Below are 18,095 nucleotides of genomic sequence, written 5' to 3' on the forward strand. Positions count from 1 at the left end.
TGTTGCTGAAACACTGCTCAGTGTTCACCTTAGAACTACCTCCCATTCCCTCTCTTCACAGGCTGATCAATAAAAGAACCGACAGCGTTCTCTTTGAAACCACAAAGGCCTGAGTAATTGGCAGCCTGGTTACTAAACTGCAGTTTGATTTTATGTTTATGCTACATTTAAACTATCTGTAAGCAGGTCGAGGTGTGCAGTGTTCCATAGTGATTAGCACGTTCAAACAACATAATGCTTGCTTTTGACCAAATTAAATATTATTTCACAACATCGCAGTGCCTGGCAACGCTAAGGCAGCGGAGTTTTGTGATGTTTATCAAAGCAGGGCGCTGCAGGGAATGTCTGTGTGTTCCAGACACTTAAGAACGTATCCCCCGTTTTCTCGTTCACTGTATTACTTATGAATTATGTATTTCTCTAGGGTTTTTCCATTTTCAGTATCCTAAAGGGGAACTAGGAACTATGTCCACTTGGAATAACAGCTTTAAATGCAGAGTTAGTATTCTGATGTGTCCCCAGTTCAGAGGGTTAGTTATAACTACTGCTCATATCAGATCTTCCCCACTTTCTATTTCCAGCAGATGGAAATGACTCGAAACTGGTTTTTGCCTGGCAAATTCCTCCTTAGATATTGTAATTTCATAGAGATTATTAGCTTAGAGGTATTAAGGAAGAATTTCCTGTACCTCCTTCATGAATAATATTCATAGAAACGATTTAAAATGCATTAGAAACACAAATAAATGTCTGGTATAGTTCCCATTAAGCCCAAGCAATTAGAATTCCTAGGGTTTCTTCTTTTTTTTGGCACTTTTGCTGGTTCTGTTAGACTGTGATGAGGAAGCCGATTGGCATAGCAAAAAGGAATAATAATTAATAGTTACATTGCACTCCAGTTTAGGCGGTGCTTTCTGTAGGACTGGTTTTTCTTTCATGACAACAATCCTGTGCCACGGTTGTTATTATTAGGATACTTTTCTACATAAAGCTCAGAGATAAGTGACAGACGCCAAGTTTACCCAACTAGTGAGTGCCCGGCTCCAGGCTGGAGGAGTAGCCACTACACTACCCGTGCCAGCAAGCAGCCTCCTACCCGCTTTCCCACCCACCGCGACCTTTCTCCCGAGTGTACGCCAAACTAAGGTTTTTTAGATTTTACTAGAAAACAGCATCATCTTTGAATTTGAGTTTAATGTCAAAATATTTGATTGAATAGATGTTATTTGGAAACCCCTTCTTCTAAAATTAGTGCAATTAACAATTTACCCTTCTCAACTGAAACACTATTATTTCTGTCTTCATATTTATTTAATCAAAATGATCATTAATATATTTTATTATTATGGTTAAATAGTCAACCACAGAGTTTTAAATGTGCACAATAGTTTGGAATTCTGAAAAATAAATCCCGGTCATTATTATTTTTTAAACTTGGTCGAGTTATCCAAACCGAACTTGCTCTGGCGGGGGGGTAGTAAGGTGATTCCCACATTCACACCCGCTCTGAGTGTTTGTAATTTCTCATTGTTTAGGGACCCCCCGGATTACCTGGCCTCAAAGGGGACCCTGGCTCCAAGGGCGAGAAGGTGAGAATAAGCCTGTGCTCCTACAGTTTTCATACTCTAGTAGCAGAGACAATACGTTTGCAGATTAAAAGCACCGAATGGGGAATTTCAAAGACTGTTCTGAGGACAACGCCTTCAGTCCTTAGCTCTCCAGATGGATTTAGAAAAGAGGCAATACACAGAGAGTCGCATGAAGAAGGTACCAGAATGCAGTGTTGCCTTTTCTCAGTGCCCCTGTAGGGACATACAGAGAGAGCACGAGGTTATGCTAAAATAGGAATTCAGAAGTAAACATAGGGAATAGCAAAAGGCCCGCTTTTATGCTTTGAACATGGAAGTAAAAATTTGAACAGACTATCTTATAGATCAAAATAATAATTTGATCTCCCAAAATGTATACTGAGCTGCACCAAATAATTCTTTTGTAAAATAAGCCTTTTTCGGAACGGCATGAATATTTTTGGATTATTTTTAAGTTTCCGTATCTCTCTTAAAGACTGCACAATCTCTTAATAGAAGTCATTTCGCATAAAATCAGATGCTTATTGGAACAATGACCTCCAGTTGTTTACCTCACCAGCACCTCACATCTGGTTATTGTTGGTCCTGCGGCTGAGGGAATTCCCTGTCAGTACAGGAAACACCGAAGAGGCTACTTTTACAAAGTATGTCCTGCCACAGGACCCCCAGCCCCCCGCATGGTCTGAGTGTCAGAGGAAACGATCGTGTGAGGTGTGGGCAGAGCGGGTCTTCATCCCACAGCCTTTTCAGAAAGTTCAAGTTCCGTTTCACAAGTTCAATGTGCAATTATTTTATGACGATAAGTGACTACCAGGCTGTGATGTCTATAGTGTTAACACTTCTTTTCTCTGCCTCCCACAGGGGCATCCTGGTTTGATTGGCCTGATCGGGCCTCCGGGGGAACAAGGCGAGAAGGGTGACAGAGGGCTGCCCGGGACCCAGGGATCTCCAGGAGCGAAGGGCGACGGGGTGAGGAAGGACATTACCTCCTGCCCATCCCGGTGACACACACACAGCACGCGCACAGCCCTTTCTACCTGACCGAGGCGGCGATTCAGAGCGTCTTTAATCTCCTGGAGTCAGTAGTGTTTTCAAAGAGAAATTTATTTCACCTTAGAATAAATAAATTAAAAGCGTGACAAGTTCGAAGCACAGAAATTACAGTTCAGTAGTTAATTGCACTCACAGGTATTGATCCCCAACACTTGCAAATCATTATTCTGAAGGCTGCAGGAACATGAATATGCATGCAGACACTGAAGCAACATGAAATAGGCTACCTTGCAAAGTGACTTCTTAGACAGACAGTGGGAAACGTAAGCTCTTCCCACGTATTTCTGCGTCCTCTGCACGTGGCGCTGTGGCTGCCATGCAAACCAGGACACTGTGACGGCCGAGAAAAACCCTCTAACGCGGCTGCCTCTCTCCTAGGGGATTCCAGGCCCTGCTGGTCCCATCGGGCCCCCTGGTCCTCCAGGCTTACCAGTAAGTACCAGGAAAGAGAGCTTTCTCAAGTAAACGCACAGATGCCCCAGAGAGACACACACCCTCATCTCTGTGATTTGCTCTTGCGTTTTGCAGGGCCCTCAAGGTCCCAAGGGGAACAAAGGCTCCACGGTGAGTACCTGCGCCCTAGGCCCTGGCAGCGAGGAGGTTGTCGCCTCCAGGGCCGTGTTCTCTGTTCATCTCGCTCCTTTTCCTTTCCCACAGGGGCCCGCCGGCCAGAAGGGCGACGGTGGTCTGCCAGGGCCCCCGGGGCCTCCGGTGAGTGCGTGGAGGCGAGCGTGGCCTCGTGGCTCTTAGGGTCTCGAGACGCCGCCTCCAAATGTGTGCGGAGGGGGAGCAGCCACGCTCAGGAAGCTCTCGGTCTGCACGCCGAGGCTTGTCCTGGCGTTGGCTTCGCTGTGAATAGAGATGCTTTCATTATCTCTGTTCGGGGAGTCCTGTTCTTATTAGTTTCTTAAGAAACTCATCTATTTTGATGTCAGGTTTTCATGAAAGCAGCTGATGGTCTGCCACACCGATAATGCATATCTGCCACTCAGAGCAAACAGCGCTGAGGTCGGCATTGTTCTCCTGCTGCGTCTAAGGATAAGAAAAGCGATGAGTCACCCCCACGGGTGAACGCTGGCATGTCCAGGCTTCAGGCCCCTGTGGGGGGCTTGCTTCCCAGCTGGAGGGGGAGCAGTGCGCTTCCCCCGCAGGCTCTTACTGTCCAGCAGTCCCAGGGGCCCAAGCCCTAGACCAGAGTGCCCGCAGGTCCTTTCCGAGGCGGTGGGGCCAGGTCCGAGGGAGGCCTCCCGCCCGGCGCGTGGGTGGCTGTCTTCTCCTGACGCCTCTTTGCGCTGACTTCTGTCCAGGCCGGTCTCTGCCCCCATCTTCTCTCACTCCAAGGAGGCCAGTCTAGGACCCACCCTGCTGCTCTCAGTTACTTCACTAATTCTATGCACAGCAACCCCATTTCCAAATAAAAGTCTTCTTCTGAGGTGCTGGCACTCCAGACTTCTATGGGACATAGTTCAACCCATAACGATATGGATCAACGATTTAGTGTAAATGCAAGTCTGGTAGCATTTCTTTTGAGTTTGTTCATTTATAAATGTTTGAAACCAGCTAAGGTGTATTTGTAAAAGATTGAAGTATCATCATATAAATTATCATCAAGCACAGTAGACACCTCCTTAGCACAAGAGCCTTAAAGTGGTGCTTCATCTTCAGGGACTGAAAGCGAATTGTGGGGCTAAGGCATGTAAATGAGGACTAATTAATAAACGAGAGCAGGCAGCTGATGAAGGTCCACGCCAGTGCGTGCTCCGTCACCAGCAATAACTAAGATCCGCAGGAAACAAGGCCTGTGTGTCCTCTCTCGCAGGGTCCACCTGGGGAAGTCATCCAGCCTCTACCCATCCTGTCACCCAAGAAGACAAGACGACACACGGAGGGCATGCAGGCCGACGCGGGGGACGCTACTCTCGACTACTCGGACGGGATGGAGGAAATATTCGGTTCCCTCAATTCCCTGAAACAAGACATTGAGCACATGAAGTTTCCAATGGGCACACAGACCAACCCCGCCCGCACGTGCAAAGACCTGCAGCTCAGCCACCCCGACTTCCCTGATGGTACGTCAGTGACACATGACCAAGCCCAAGTACGGCGCCTCCCAGCTCCGAGGCGGGTGTCAGCTCATTCATTCTCGTTAAGTGTTAATACAGTCTCCAAAGAAAGCGAAAGCCAACCATTTATTAATTCCCATCTTGTAAGAGAAAAAGTCATTTATGCTGCAGAATGCAAGATCTGCTTTGGAAAACCCGTGTCTGTTAAATAAGGGTTCATTAAATTATGACAAGATCATTTTTGGATGATTATAGATAACAGAGATGCACTTTGCCTTGTAATAGTCACAGAATGGGACTGATGTGTACACACATATGTGCACGTTACCATATGATTATTTATATCCTATACCCTAACATACTTTACATTAATATGAGTGAAATCAACATGATGAAATAGCGTAACTGAATCGTATTTGATCCAATGAGCAGAGTATTTAAGAGTTAGGATAGCTTGGAGCAAAAATGTGTTTCATCCACCCACCAACAACCAGAGCAACTGCTCATCCCTATTTACCATCTTCACCCACCTGCCCCCACCGTCAGGGTCACCCACAGGGTACAGTGTGCTCGGCGCCACTTAGCTAACGGCATCAGTAGCACGCGGCCTCTAAGTGCACAGAATCCACCTGCCTCTGCGGGCCCGTGCAGAGGAGGAGGACAGTTACCGCACGGAGGAGTTCTCGCTGTGAAGTAATGCTCACGGGTAATCCTTCAGGCCGAGTAGATACTCCCACCGCCTCCACTGTTACCAACGACTAAACCAAGAAAATATATCCTGGCTGTTCTACTCGGCTGCCTTCAGTGGTAAATAATGCCGACGGGGTTTAGGGAAGAGTGTATATCTGCCTCCATGTACGGGCGACTCATTGCACATGAGAAATAGAGGTTACTATTTGAGGAGGCGGCATGGAAGCTGAGACCTGAAAGTAAGAGGCGTGCTAGGAAGGAAAACAGGTGTCCAGGCAGAGGACCTGGGGTACGGGCACAGCTCTGAGGCAGACAAGACAAAAGGGTCACTTTTTACCTCTTCAAACATAGACCCCAAGACGACCGAAAGCATACGAGAAATCACTGTGGGAAAGACGGGTGGATATTTATGTTACCTCATTTCTCTAATGAAATTGGATATAGAATGCAGTTGCTTTCAGGCCTACATGAGTTTGCCCATGACCTTTGTCCATGACCTATTGCTCCCTGCCTCCAGGCGAATACTGGATCGATCCTAACCAAGGCTGCTCAGGAGATTCCTTCAAGGTTTACTGCAATTTCACGTCGGGCGGCGAGACGTGCATTTACCCAGACAGGAAATCCGAGGGGGTAAGCCAGTGCGTTGGTGGTGACTGCGACAGTTCCTGCCGTGTTTTTGCAATATTGAACTCAACAGGAAAATGCTGCTGTCATATTCTCATTCATCTGCTTTTCTTACGGAGTAATTAGAGCATTCCATTTGCATAAACATGAATGAGGCACCAAGTGATATGTGGCGTTAACAAATACTTCTCTCCTGTATTTTTACCCACGTGTGTCCTTTTTGCACCTGTGTGCTCTCTAAAATTCTAGGGCTTTCCATGACACAGCGGATCCTCAGGTTTCAGTGCATGTGTAATAGTCTTTACGCCACCCACCACGTGGTAGAACTCGCAGCTGTGTATTATGCTGAAAATAGAGTTTCATAAAGAATTACTTTTTCAATAAAAGAAGAGTATTCTCCACACATGCATACTTTTGAAATATTTAGTCCCTTCAAACCCATTTCTTTCTTTTTCCTCAACCGAGGATATTTTCTCATTGATTTTCAGAGAGAGTGGAAGAGAGAGGGAAAGACAGAGAGGAACACATCAATTGGTTGCCTCCTGCATGAACCCCAACCAGCTCCCAGGCTGGAGAGTCGCCTGCAACCGAGATACGTGCCCTTGACCGAAATCAAACCCAGGACCCTTCAGTCCACAGGCCGACGCCCTATCCACTGAGCCAGACCAGCTAGGGCCAAACTCATTTCTTGGTTTTCACCTAGCAGTATCAGTACATTGGAGTTCTATCTTTAAAGCTAAAGGCTAATTATTAATATAATGAAAGAGTTTTCACTGGCATAATTATAGTCTCCGAACACAATACAGGTGGGAAATTTTGCCTTTATGGCTTCTGAATAAACCACATTCTTCTTAGGAAATGGCGTGAGTCTGAGTCACAGAAACTCCCTAAGTCAGAACAAGCGGCTTTATGTGCAGCGTGGAGAGTAGGGGCAGGAGACAAAGCAAACTTCCATTTCCCACCCGCACGGCACGCGGCGAAGCATCACAGAGCTCCTGGAGCCCGCAAGACCTGTGGCAAAGAGGAAATGCACCCTTACACCGATGACTCCAGTTCCCTGCCAGAAGGCAGCCGTATATGCCGCTCCTCTTGGCAAAGCAAAACAATCCACACAGATCCATGAGAGACTCCGGCCATTCTTCCCAGCAGGGCATGGCCAGGCTCGCTTCCCGCCAACGACTTTCTGTCGCATCCGCCTCAGTTGCTGGCGGGGGACTTTCAGGCTCGACCGTGGCTGTGGATGCTGGTCGTACCCGCCAGACGGCTGATGCCACTTGGCGCTGGGAGGGCATCCATGGCAAGGGGTGAGCTGGGCGTCCCAGCTGTGTTCCCTGCAGCCCTTCGCTTGCCTTTACCAGGTTCTTTTCCCTTCTTCTTAGCAGTGAAAGGAAACCAAGAAAATGACTCGTCCTCACTAAATGGGAATTCCCAGGATCCATCTCCAAGTTGGCCCTTTGTATCATTTTGTATAATCCAGAGTAGGCCCTTTAGCATCTCCCTCCTACTGAACATTACTGATGTGAACACACATGTTATTGTTCATGGTATTTACCGACTGTCTGATTTCCCTGCTCTTTTGCAACAGGTGAGAATTTCATCGTGGCCAAAGGAGAAGCCGGGAAGCTGGTTCAGTGAATTTAAGAGAGGAAAATTGGTATGTTGTTACCTCAACATGCAATGGTTTCTCTAGAGCAGCGGTTCTCAACCTGTGGGTCGCCAGCCTGTGGGTTGCGACCCCTTTGGGGGTCGAACGACCCTTTCACGGGGGTCGCCTAAGACCACTGGAAAACACACATATAATTACATATTGTTTTTGTGATTAATCACTATGCTTTAATTATGTTCAATTTGTAACAATGAAAATACATCCTGCATATCAGATATTTACATGACGATTCATAACAGTAGCAACATTACAGTGATGAAGTAGCAACGAAAATAATGTAATGGTTGGGGGTCACCACAACATGAGGAACTGTATTAAAGGGTCGCGGCATTAGGAAGGTTGAGAACCACTGCTCTAGAGCTTCGTAAATGAGGCTCAAATTTCCTTTCTCTTGACACTGACAGTGCTAATCTAGGTTATACGAAGCAGGACCGATGGCTCTTACACTACTGTGGTGTAGACTTTAGAGAAATCTAAAATTTTCTATCAAAAGAAATGCAGATATACTAAATTCGCTAAAATAATAAGATATACATTTTATTAGCTGAGATAGACATCATTAAAATGGTTCATGTTAGAAACATTAGATGGAATATATCTACTTAGTATCTTTGATTCTGACAATTTCATTTTGTGCTCTTCACTTCCATAAGATTTCATTTCAATATAATCTGGGTGAATTTAATTTTTTCTAAAAATCTACGTTTATATGTCTCAGCTGAGCCCAGCTCTGTTGATTATACCCCATAACACAATTTATAACTTTGGTAAAAATAGACAGTTTTTAAGACTTTGCAATTAAAACTATTTTTCTTACTAAATCCAAAGCAAGTGTTTACTGGCAACACATTCCCCTGCGCCGTGCCAGGCACTATGCCTGGCGGTACAAGGATGAGCAAGTCCATCAGCTGAGAGTGGACAAGCGGGCGGGTCTGAGCTGAACAGTAAAGACCGGAACTGCCTTAGGAGACCATGGCCGCCATGGGAACTGCAGGAGCGCGAGTAAAAATTTACTTCCAGTTGCTATCCTATGACATTTTGAAAGGAGTCGGCGACATCAAACAACATAAACATAGTTCACTTTACGTCGCACTGAGACACCTCAGTTTTCACTGTTTTACTATTTTACTGTTAGAAAACACACATATGCAAGGAAAGGCTTTTTGGAAACAAAACTTTTTTCTGATGAAGAAACTGAAGCATAGAAAGAAAGTGATTTTTTCCCAAAGATCAGCAGCTCAGGTGGGAACACAGCCCCGACTGCGTCAGATCCTGGCTCTGGGTCCCCTGACCCTCAGCGCACACGTTCCTTAAAGGAAAACGGCTCTGAGCTGCACCCACGTGCTCCCCGGTCACTGTCCACAGGGATTTATCCCTTTAGGACGGAGAAGAGGAGCAGAGTCTTGACGCGTCTTTGGCGTTTCTGTCCCCAGCTTTCCTATCTGGACGTGGAAGGCAATGCCATCAACATGGTGCAGATGACCTTCCTGAAGCTGCTGACGGCATCCGCGCGGCAGAACTTCACCTACCACTGCCACCAGTCCGCGGCCTGGTACGACGCGGCCACCGGCGGGTACGGCAAAGCCCTCCGGTTCCTGGGGTCCAACGACGAGGAGATGTCCCACGACAACAGCCCGTACATCAGAGCGCTGCACGACGGCTGCGCGGTGAGTCGCGGCCCCACGGCCCCGGGCACAGGCGGCACCCGGCCCTCCGTGTGGCCCCAAGTCGCATGTCGTATAGGCAAGGCCGTTGTTAAGATTCACTGCTAATCACTGACATGTTGAAATACAGTATGTTAGAAACCTCTGATACACACGCAGGAAGGAGAGAGTGAGAGAAAATCATTGATGTGCGGCCTCCTGCACACCCCCTACTGGGGATCGAGCCCACAACCCAGGCCTGTGCCCTCACCTGGAATCCAGCCATGACCTCCTGTTCATAGGTCAATGCTCAACCCCTAAGCCATGCCAGGTGGGCAGGTAGACACATTTTTAAAGCCACAACAGAAGGTAATCTTGGGTCGTGGGTTATTTTTATGGAATTATTCTTGATATCTGAATAATATTGCAGCTAGTTATTCTTGAAATGAAAAAAACACCATCACCAAAACCTTATTTTGTTGCCCCCCTTAATCCATGGTTTGAAAATGACGGATCAAGGACTCGGCGTTCATACCGCAGATGCTTCTCAGCACTGTACTTCGTTGATGAGGGCTTGGTGGTTGGCACTACATGACACCAGTGTAGATGCCACTGTTATTTGTCTTATTTTTCTGCTCTGGGAGTATCTTTTCCACACGCTGGGATTCCATATAAGAAAATGGCCCACAGAGCGCCCCAAAAGCCCCGTTTTAGCTGCTGCCTGGAGATAAGTCAGTTACAAGTGAGCAGGTGCCCCCGTCAAAGGAGAGGAACTACCCTGCAGCTCACGAAGAGGGGGAAGCAGATGCGTTGGGTTCTCCAGTAGAAACGTGCCAATCGCTATCCACAGAATTCATACACACCAGTGCTCTCACCTCTTGCATTTAACTCCTATATCTATTTTAATTATGATTCTACTCATAAGGATGTATTATTTATGTAGGCGTATAACCCAATACCAACATTAGTTTTCCTATTAAATGGTATTTATCAATTCAGTAAGATTCTCTTCAGCTGTGCAATATGTTCGAGTATTATAGTTGGGTAATTATGGCTAAATGGAGGTGTCAGCATTCAATATTTAAAACCACACATGACATAAGTGATAACAAGAAGAGCTTATGACATCGATAATAATAAATTTGTGCTTCCACTCTCCTTTCTTATCTTCCTATCTCGCTTCAGAAGCGTAAGAAGAAAAATAACATCTGTGTTAAGACTATAAAATGATTGCATAACCTGTCCAATTTCTGCTTAACTCTACAGTCCAGAAAAGGCTACGAAAAGACTGTGATTGAAATCAACACACCAAGAATTGACCAAGTCCCTATCGTTGATGTAATGATTAATGACTTTGGTGATCAGAATCAGAAGTTTGGATTCGAAGTTGGCCCTGTCTGTTTTCTTGGCTGAGATTAGGACGAATAACATGTGAAATCGACAGGAAACATGCCTTGGTGCCACCCACCCATTTGATGCCACATGCGAGTTTTGAGAAAGGATGGCATAGAAAACAACTCGTCACGTATACATGTACCAGTTAGGAGGTACTGATGTCCTCATCAGTGAGGGCAGAATCACATGGCAAAAGCTTTGAAAATAATTTAAAAAGAGAAAAAAAGATAGTGTGGCTGAGATGGAAACAAGCCTTATTCTTGATACCCAATTTTCACCTCTCCTTTTCCTATTTGGATCTCTTTGGTGCTGTAGAAAAAAAAAAGAGAGAAAAATATATATTCATAAAAGATATGGTGCTCATTCCCATCCGTGAAGGATGTGCTAAAACAGTGTGTTGAATAAATTGTAATTATTTTGTGTACAGTTCTATGCTGTTATCTGTGTCCGTGTCCAAAACTTGCGCGTGTGTCTGAATTCCATCTGGCTCGAATTTTACGACAATCGCAGAACTACGATGGCAATAAATATATGTATTATGAAAAAAATAAAGTTGTCATTTCTGATGGCTCTAATTCCCTGTCTTCGATGAACAATAAAATGCCTTTGTATATATTGCCGTTGAGGGGTTCAGTTATTCGATGCCGACAGCAAATTTCTCAGAGGTGCAAACACCTGAAGACTTTGCGAGGCGCACGTCCATCAACTTCTCTGCTGACAGTAACGTGGATGAATTTCAGCCAAATAGACGCATTTGGATGCTTTATTCAGTGCTATACCTCAACTTTTTTTTTCTTTCCAGAGTCCAGGATCCCACAGGCTACTTGTATATACATGGAAAACAAGCAAGTTTATATTTTTGGACAGGAAAACGCGTATGAGGAGCTATTTAAAAACACACGGATGCCTCCATCAATCAGATGTACAATTTTGTTACTACCTTATCTCACCTCTTGTCTTCGGTGTGCTACCCAGGTTAATATTCAAAGTGGGAAGCTAAGCAATTATTTATGAATATGTTCAATGTTATACTTTTCAAAACAAATCAACTTCTTGAATTGGATTCTAGGTTGCATATTATAAGAGTCTCCAAAAATTATTTTACCTGCACCTGCCCAACAAATATTCTTTCTTTTCTTTCAAGATAATATCATTCATTACCAGACCTACCTAACCGCTAAAGTGCATATGGTGGACTGTCACTAATCGTGCTTGTTTTAAAAGTCATACTTATGAAAAACAAAACATTTTTTTTCCACTAAGGTATTTTCTTTCAGGTAGCTTGAAATAGCAGTAAACTTTAAAAATTACAAATTGAACTTTGTATCTATTTTAAGTAATATATGTCAGACTTGAAAATAAATGTTTTATTATTGCTGATATGAAGTGTTAAGTTAAATGATGCCAGATTCCCCTGGACCCTTTCCAGCCAATAATTTATCACAAAAGCGCATACCTGTAATGTTGACATGAAAACGTGAACGTGTGTCCTTCAGAAGTTCTATTATTTTTGAAATTAAGTTTGTAAATGTCCTTTGGAGAAGGGAGATATGAATCGTATAAATAAACTCAAGTCTTGTCTACCTGGGCTGGTCATTCTCTTTCTTAAACATGTTCCAAATCGCGTTCTCCTGCAGAAAAGGCTTTAGGTTCTGTGTGCTCACCAGCCAGGTTAGAATTGTTTCACATTTTTGAAGAAGAATATTATCCTTCTCAGAAAAGTTGTTTAAATCTCCACTTGTCTAAAACAGATCACCACATGGTATCACCACATGGTAATACTCTATTTGCAAAATAAAAATAGGTTACATTTAAAGTTTCAACAAAGGTACTTCTCATAGTTAAACATTTTGCAAGGTCTCTAACTTATTAATAATTTCAGCATTAAAAGTATTTTCAGAACTTTTTTTTAACCGTCTCTAAATCACCCCTGAAATAATATTGTTAATGAAGAGGGGTTCCCTACCTCAGACAATTTAATAAATGAATAGCAATAAGAGAGACTATTGTGCATATTGATCTATGCTGGGAGAGCTGTCCATTTAAACAAAATAGCCTCGAATTTGGCACTCAATAGAACTACTTCCTACGCCTTTTATGTATGGCTACAACCTTCTGTTTAGAATCGGATTTTTTTCTCTCCCTTATTATTGATTTAATCTAGACAAAAGGAAGCTCAGTGGAATACAAAAAGCATATTCTATGTGTCAGTTATTCATGCACAGACCATGAAGAAGAATACTTCACTGCATGGGTGGATTCTGGGCCAGATGTCCATAAAATTTGGCCTTTCTCTACGAAAAATACAAAATCTCCAATACAAGAAAGACAGAAGGTACTGCTTAAAATGAGTACAGATACTACAGGAAAGTATTCATTTATGAAATGGACCAACACCAAAAATAATCAGAAAATCCTGGAAAATATCCATGTTTTTACTAATTCTCTGAAGGAACTACTGTAATACTTTTATTCCACATGCTTATTTTTTGACTGCCATTTCTGAGTGCCTTTTCATAGGAAATTTTATAATTTCTATAGAAAGAGTGAGTTTCTTCCCCTCGCATATTAGATTAAAAATATTCTCATTATCAATAGCTTAGAGATGTTTCAAAATTGCATCTTGTTACTGGTGAGTATTTGTAAGGTTTTAGATCCTTTTAAATCTAAGGAGAGTTCTGTCAGACTTCTTTCATACGCTCACTATACATGTGTGAGAATTCCTCACAGACTGGTTCTGTATGTTTTATACCTTCCTTCTCATGCACTCATTCCATAATTTTCAGGTTCTGGGCCCCAAATGACACGCATGCCGTGGTAAACTGTCTCAGACCTTTCTTGTTATCATAACACTGGGTAGTAGGATTATTCTAGAAAACCATTTCTATTCATTCCTGGCATTCATTATGCATAACTATTAACTGCAAGCCATATAAATACAGGATGTCCCAAAAAAGATGTGTACACCCTTAGCAGCTGGTCTGATTACATTTTGAAGATGGAATGTATTTTAATAAGCACTGCCTCCATACTTATTCAAAGTGTGCATGCGTAGTTTTGGGACACCCTGTATGCCCGACAAGCCCCCATAAATAAGTCGCATTCCCTCCCCCCGGGTCCTTCCGTACCACCCAACACGAGAGAGAGCGCGAGCGCCAAAGAGAGCACAGAGTGGAAAGGCAAGGCTCCGAACCGACCACGGCGTCAGACTCTGATCCGGGCAGGTTCCCCCCTGAGGACGTGCCCCTATTCCCAGCAGCTCACACAGCGTTTCAGGGGAAGCCATGACAGAAGGGCCCGAGCGAAGCTGACTGGTGTCACAGTGCGAGTCCCCTGCGTGCTGGGTAATTGCAAAATAAATGAGTCCCGCCAGGGCCACTGATCCAGACTGAGAGCGAAGTGCACGGTGTCCACCTCCACGTTTCCCAGGACTCCCGTCAGCACCAGAGCGTAAGTTCCCTCCTAAGCGGCGCTGAGAACTCACGAGCTCCCTGCCTCCCAGAACTTGCGGAAAGAGGGCGACACAGTGCAGGTGGCATGATCACGGCGCCCACAGCGGCCAGCGGCCCCGCGTCCACAAGCTCTCGGAACGATGCTCCAAGGCGCCCAGGGCGCGCGTCCTCTGTGAGTAACCGGGACCCCGCACAGACGGGCTCCCGGGCCCTGCCCCCGGATGGGATGTGCTCGCGGCCCAGAAGGAGGAGTTCCGTGGGTTTGGGGTCTCTTTGGTGCTGATGTAACGGGTGGTCCCGCCCCGCAGCCGAAGCCCGCAGAGGCAGGGGCTACAGGGTTATTCACACCGTAAACCGCTCAGAGGCCTCCCCGCAGGCGCGGCCATCCGGACACAGCGAGCCCTGCAGGGGCCTCCCTTATTTTCTATCCAGTGAACCCATCGCCCATATTTAGGAGGAGGTTGGCCAGGGTCAAAACGGGGGGAGGAGAGAGTTACAGACTGTTACCTCTTTCCTCCTAAAATGTAAACTGAAATCATTTCAGGACTCTTCATGGTCCCGTAACTAGGACTGGTTTGATAATCGCCTCCTGATGGCATTTCTGCCTCTAGCACTGTTTACACCAAGCCACACAAGTGCACCGATTTCCACCTGTAAATGACCGCTCTCTGTCTAGAAAGAATGAACCGGCTCTTTGTTCCTCAGCGGGAAGATCTGCATTAGTCAAAACTGAAAAGCAAAACGTACGTCCCAGAATTTATTCCAGTGACAAGAACAGAGGAAGCCAGTGAGTGGACTAGCTCCATTCGCCACCTCGTCAGGGCGTCCCCTGTACATAAAACGCTGGCCAGCTCTTTGGGGGGCTCGGGAGGGACATGATGATTTGTGGGGCACAGGGCAACTGCCACCTGCCACGGCAGGCACTTCTGTGCGGGGGGCCAGGCTCACTTAAGGGCCACGAAGTCCCCTAGGACAGGCGGGGATCGGTAGGTCCCTCAGGTCAGCAGCGGGGGAGGGTCGGTGTCAGGATTCCGAAATCACACAGCTTTGGGCGTGTGATCTGCTTCAAGAAAAGGAAGTTGCTGAGTAAAAATGAGCACAGCTACCATTTTATAGGGTAAAATGTTTAAAACCCCGAGTTGTATTTTTATGTGACTAAAATTCATTAACTATAGAGCAACGTAATTCACATGTGAAGGAGCATTCTAACTAGTATGTCTACATGGCTGTAGAGACCTTCCCATCCCGACAGAGAGACACGAGAAAAGAGAGGAAATGCTGACAGCAAAAACAAAACCCCTCAACGATTCACAACTCAACTCAAGGCAGGAAAGCCACGTGACTAGGTAAGTACATGTTTTACTTTAGATTTTTGATGAAACTGTTAAAAAATCTTATCAGAATTTCTTCTTAATGTGAGGGAACCTCCCCCACCCCCACCCAGGGAAGGAAAGGGGGGAGGGGGCAGGGGCGCGGGGCGAAGAGCCACGCAGGGGACAGGCTGGGGGCAGAATTTTTCATTGAATATTTTCTAAAGGTCCAGCCAAGTGGTTTTGAATATATCAACCAAATAAAAGCAGGTAATAACACTGGTAACAATAGCAGTAAGTAGCACATTTTATGATTGGCAGCAGAAGGGAGCCGGGGAAGCTCTGGCGGCGGTTCTAGCAGTGACTAGGAGCCCAGGCCGGTCTGTGTGTTAATGACCGGTAGTATGAGATAAGAGAAGGCACAGGAGTTTCCCACCTCATAGCAGAAGAGAGATAAAGTGTGTTAATAAAGGAGACAATGATTATACCATAAAAAACCTCGGATTAAAAAACAACTGCTCTTTCTTTTTCTGTTGGAGAACATTGAACAAGGTTTTAGTTTTCATTTTTCTTGCCCGTCTCCCCACACCTGCCAGTTCTCTGCCGCAGCTCCCACCACCTGGCCCGAGGCCTTAGAAACAGGGAAGGGAGTGTGAGCCACGCCCCAGCAACGCCGTCAGACCACCCACAGGAAAACCCAAGCAGAATGCAGACTCACAGGAGCACAGCCATGGAACCAGCCCCTGCGACAGCACTGCCTGCGGCCCCGGCTGCGACGTCATCCCACAGCCCGGCTCAGGAGAAAGACACTCAGTAGCGCTCATCGCTCATCGCGGTGGAGAAAGCACCGGGGCGAGGAAAATCCAAGTGTCCAGTGTGACGCCGTGGTTCCTGTGACCAGTGCCTGCTGCCCGCACAGGGGTGACTGCGGAGCGATGCACCAGCTCCAGGCGCATCCGCTATTCAATATAGTCACACTGGTCCCGGGACAGAGCCCCTTGGGCAGTCAACCCATGTCTGCTCTTCAGGGAGCCCTACTCAGCTGCTGGGCAGAGGTTCTCTGTGCCCGGAGCTGTTTGCCAAACATGGGACAGGATCCCCCATAAGCTGGAGACAGACACGGCACAGGATCCCCCATGAGCTGGTCTCCCCTCGGCCTGACCTCCACAGACCTGAGGATATTTCTATGAACCACCAGGAGGACTGTTGCCTAGCGACCGCAGCCCCGAGGATGTCACTAAGGGGAGAGCAGCCGGGGTCTACACTGGCCTCAGAGGCTGACCTAGTGGAATGCGGTTGGCTCAGAGAAGCCCTTTCAAACCCCTTTTAATTCGTTCCTGATGTTTACACACTTGCATTTCTGGCCCCTCCTGGAAATGGGAAGGCCCTGCCACAAGGTCGGGGAGTGCCAGGGGCGTCTTTCCGGGGGGTGCGCTCCCCTGATGCCTGTGCCCTCCGCTCGCCCCTTTGTTCCCCTAATACCTCATCCAAGTCCTGTGGGGCCCTTCTGGGCACGTGAGGCGTGCGCCCAGGACGGATGTCCGGAACAAAAGCAGCAGAGGAGGATGGAGATTAGGAATGTGGGTCAGAGGAAACATTTATTGTCCCTCCCTCCCCCCAAATAAAAGTCCCAAAGACTTACTGTAATAAACTCGGGAGACACGGGGCAGATCACCCCGATGTCAAGGAGAGGGGGTCGGAGCTCACGGAAGGTAAGAGACACAGCAGGGAGCTAAGAGAGACTGTGTTACGGGTGGTTCACACTTATGTCTCCAGAACACACAAGGCAGCCGAATCCCAGAAAGATCCCATCCGAGCAAAAGCCTCTGTACAGAGCCCCGGATCGTGGGCCTTAAACAACCATCTATTTTCTTAGTTCGGGGTGCAGAGTGGTCAAGATGAGGGGGGGGGAGGGGAGACTGACTCTCTCTGGTGTCTCTTCATGAGGGCGCTGCTTTCATGGCAAGGGCTCCACTCCTGACCTCAATGACCCATAGACGCCCAGGGGAGGTTCGGAGGGTCCTGGGCTTGGAGCCGCGGGCCCTGCGCGGCTGGGCGCTACCCTCCGGGCACGCGGACGTGTTCGCCCATCTGCAAGCCGTCAGCGAGTTTTACTCCAAACCGATGACCCTCGGAACTCAGTCACAAAAATACAAAGGAGGTGCAGGTGGGTCTCGCGTGTCCTCAGGGGAGATCCCTTGAGATGGCGCGTTCTGGTTCTTACAGACAACGCGGTAGAGTGCCCACGGCACAGGGTTCCACGAAGTGGGTGGGGCAGGGGCGGGGACCTTGTGTGCTTGGTCACTCAGTACTTTCCTGTATGGAAACGACGATCATGAACTGATGACATTTAACAAGGAAATGGCCTGGGCCAGCAAGGCGAGGGCTGCTGCGAGCTCACCCCGCCAGTTGCGAGGCGCGGAAGGCGGGGAGCGCACACGCGCAGAAGGGTGGCCGGTCGTCCGCATTCAGGCCTCCCCACGCCTCCCCGGCGGGTCTGCTCATCTTAACGGGGCGTTTGTAAGGCAGCGGCGCCTTGACAGACACGCACACACATAAACCAGCCAAGTAACCCCCGGCTTCTCCCGCCGCCGGCTCCGGGCGAGCAGG

The 18,095-nt window shown here is 46.9% G+C and overlaps 1 protein-coding gene across 1 annotated transcript in view; it reads left to right on the forward strand.

The window, feature by feature from the left end:
- Positions 1–12,306, forward strand: part of COL11A1 (collagen type XI alpha 1 chain) — a 143,226-nt gene extending 130,920 nt beyond the window's left edge. The window contains exons 58-67 of the mRNA XM_059673716.1: positions 1,536–1,589; positions 2,451–2,558; positions 3,021–3,074; positions 3,171–3,206; positions 3,300–3,353; positions 4,462–4,711; positions 5,913–6,025; positions 7,605–7,673; positions 9,119–9,352; positions 10,595–12,306. Of these exons, the coding sequence (XP_059529699.1) occupies positions 1,536–1,589; positions 2,451–2,558; positions 3,021–3,074; positions 3,171–3,206; positions 3,300–3,353; positions 4,462–4,711; positions 5,913–6,025; positions 7,605–7,673; positions 9,119–9,352; positions 10,595–10,741 (1,119 nt within the window). The 3' untranslated portion in view covers positions 10,742–12,306. The remainder of the gene's footprint in view (positions 1–1,535; positions 1,590–2,450; positions 2,559–3,020; positions 3,075–3,170; positions 3,207–3,299; positions 3,354–4,461; positions 4,712–5,912; positions 6,026–7,604; positions 7,674–9,118; positions 9,353–10,594) is intronic.
- The last annotated feature ends 5,789 nt before the right edge of the window (positions 12,307–18,095 follow it).

Source organism: Myotis daubentonii, chromosome 18 (genome assembly GCF_963259705.1).
Source record: "Myotis daubentonii chromosome 18, mMyoDau2.1, whole genome shotgun sequence".
Lineage (NCBI taxonomy): Eukaryota > Metazoa > Chordata > Mammalia > Chiroptera > Vespertilionidae > Myotis > Myotis daubentonii.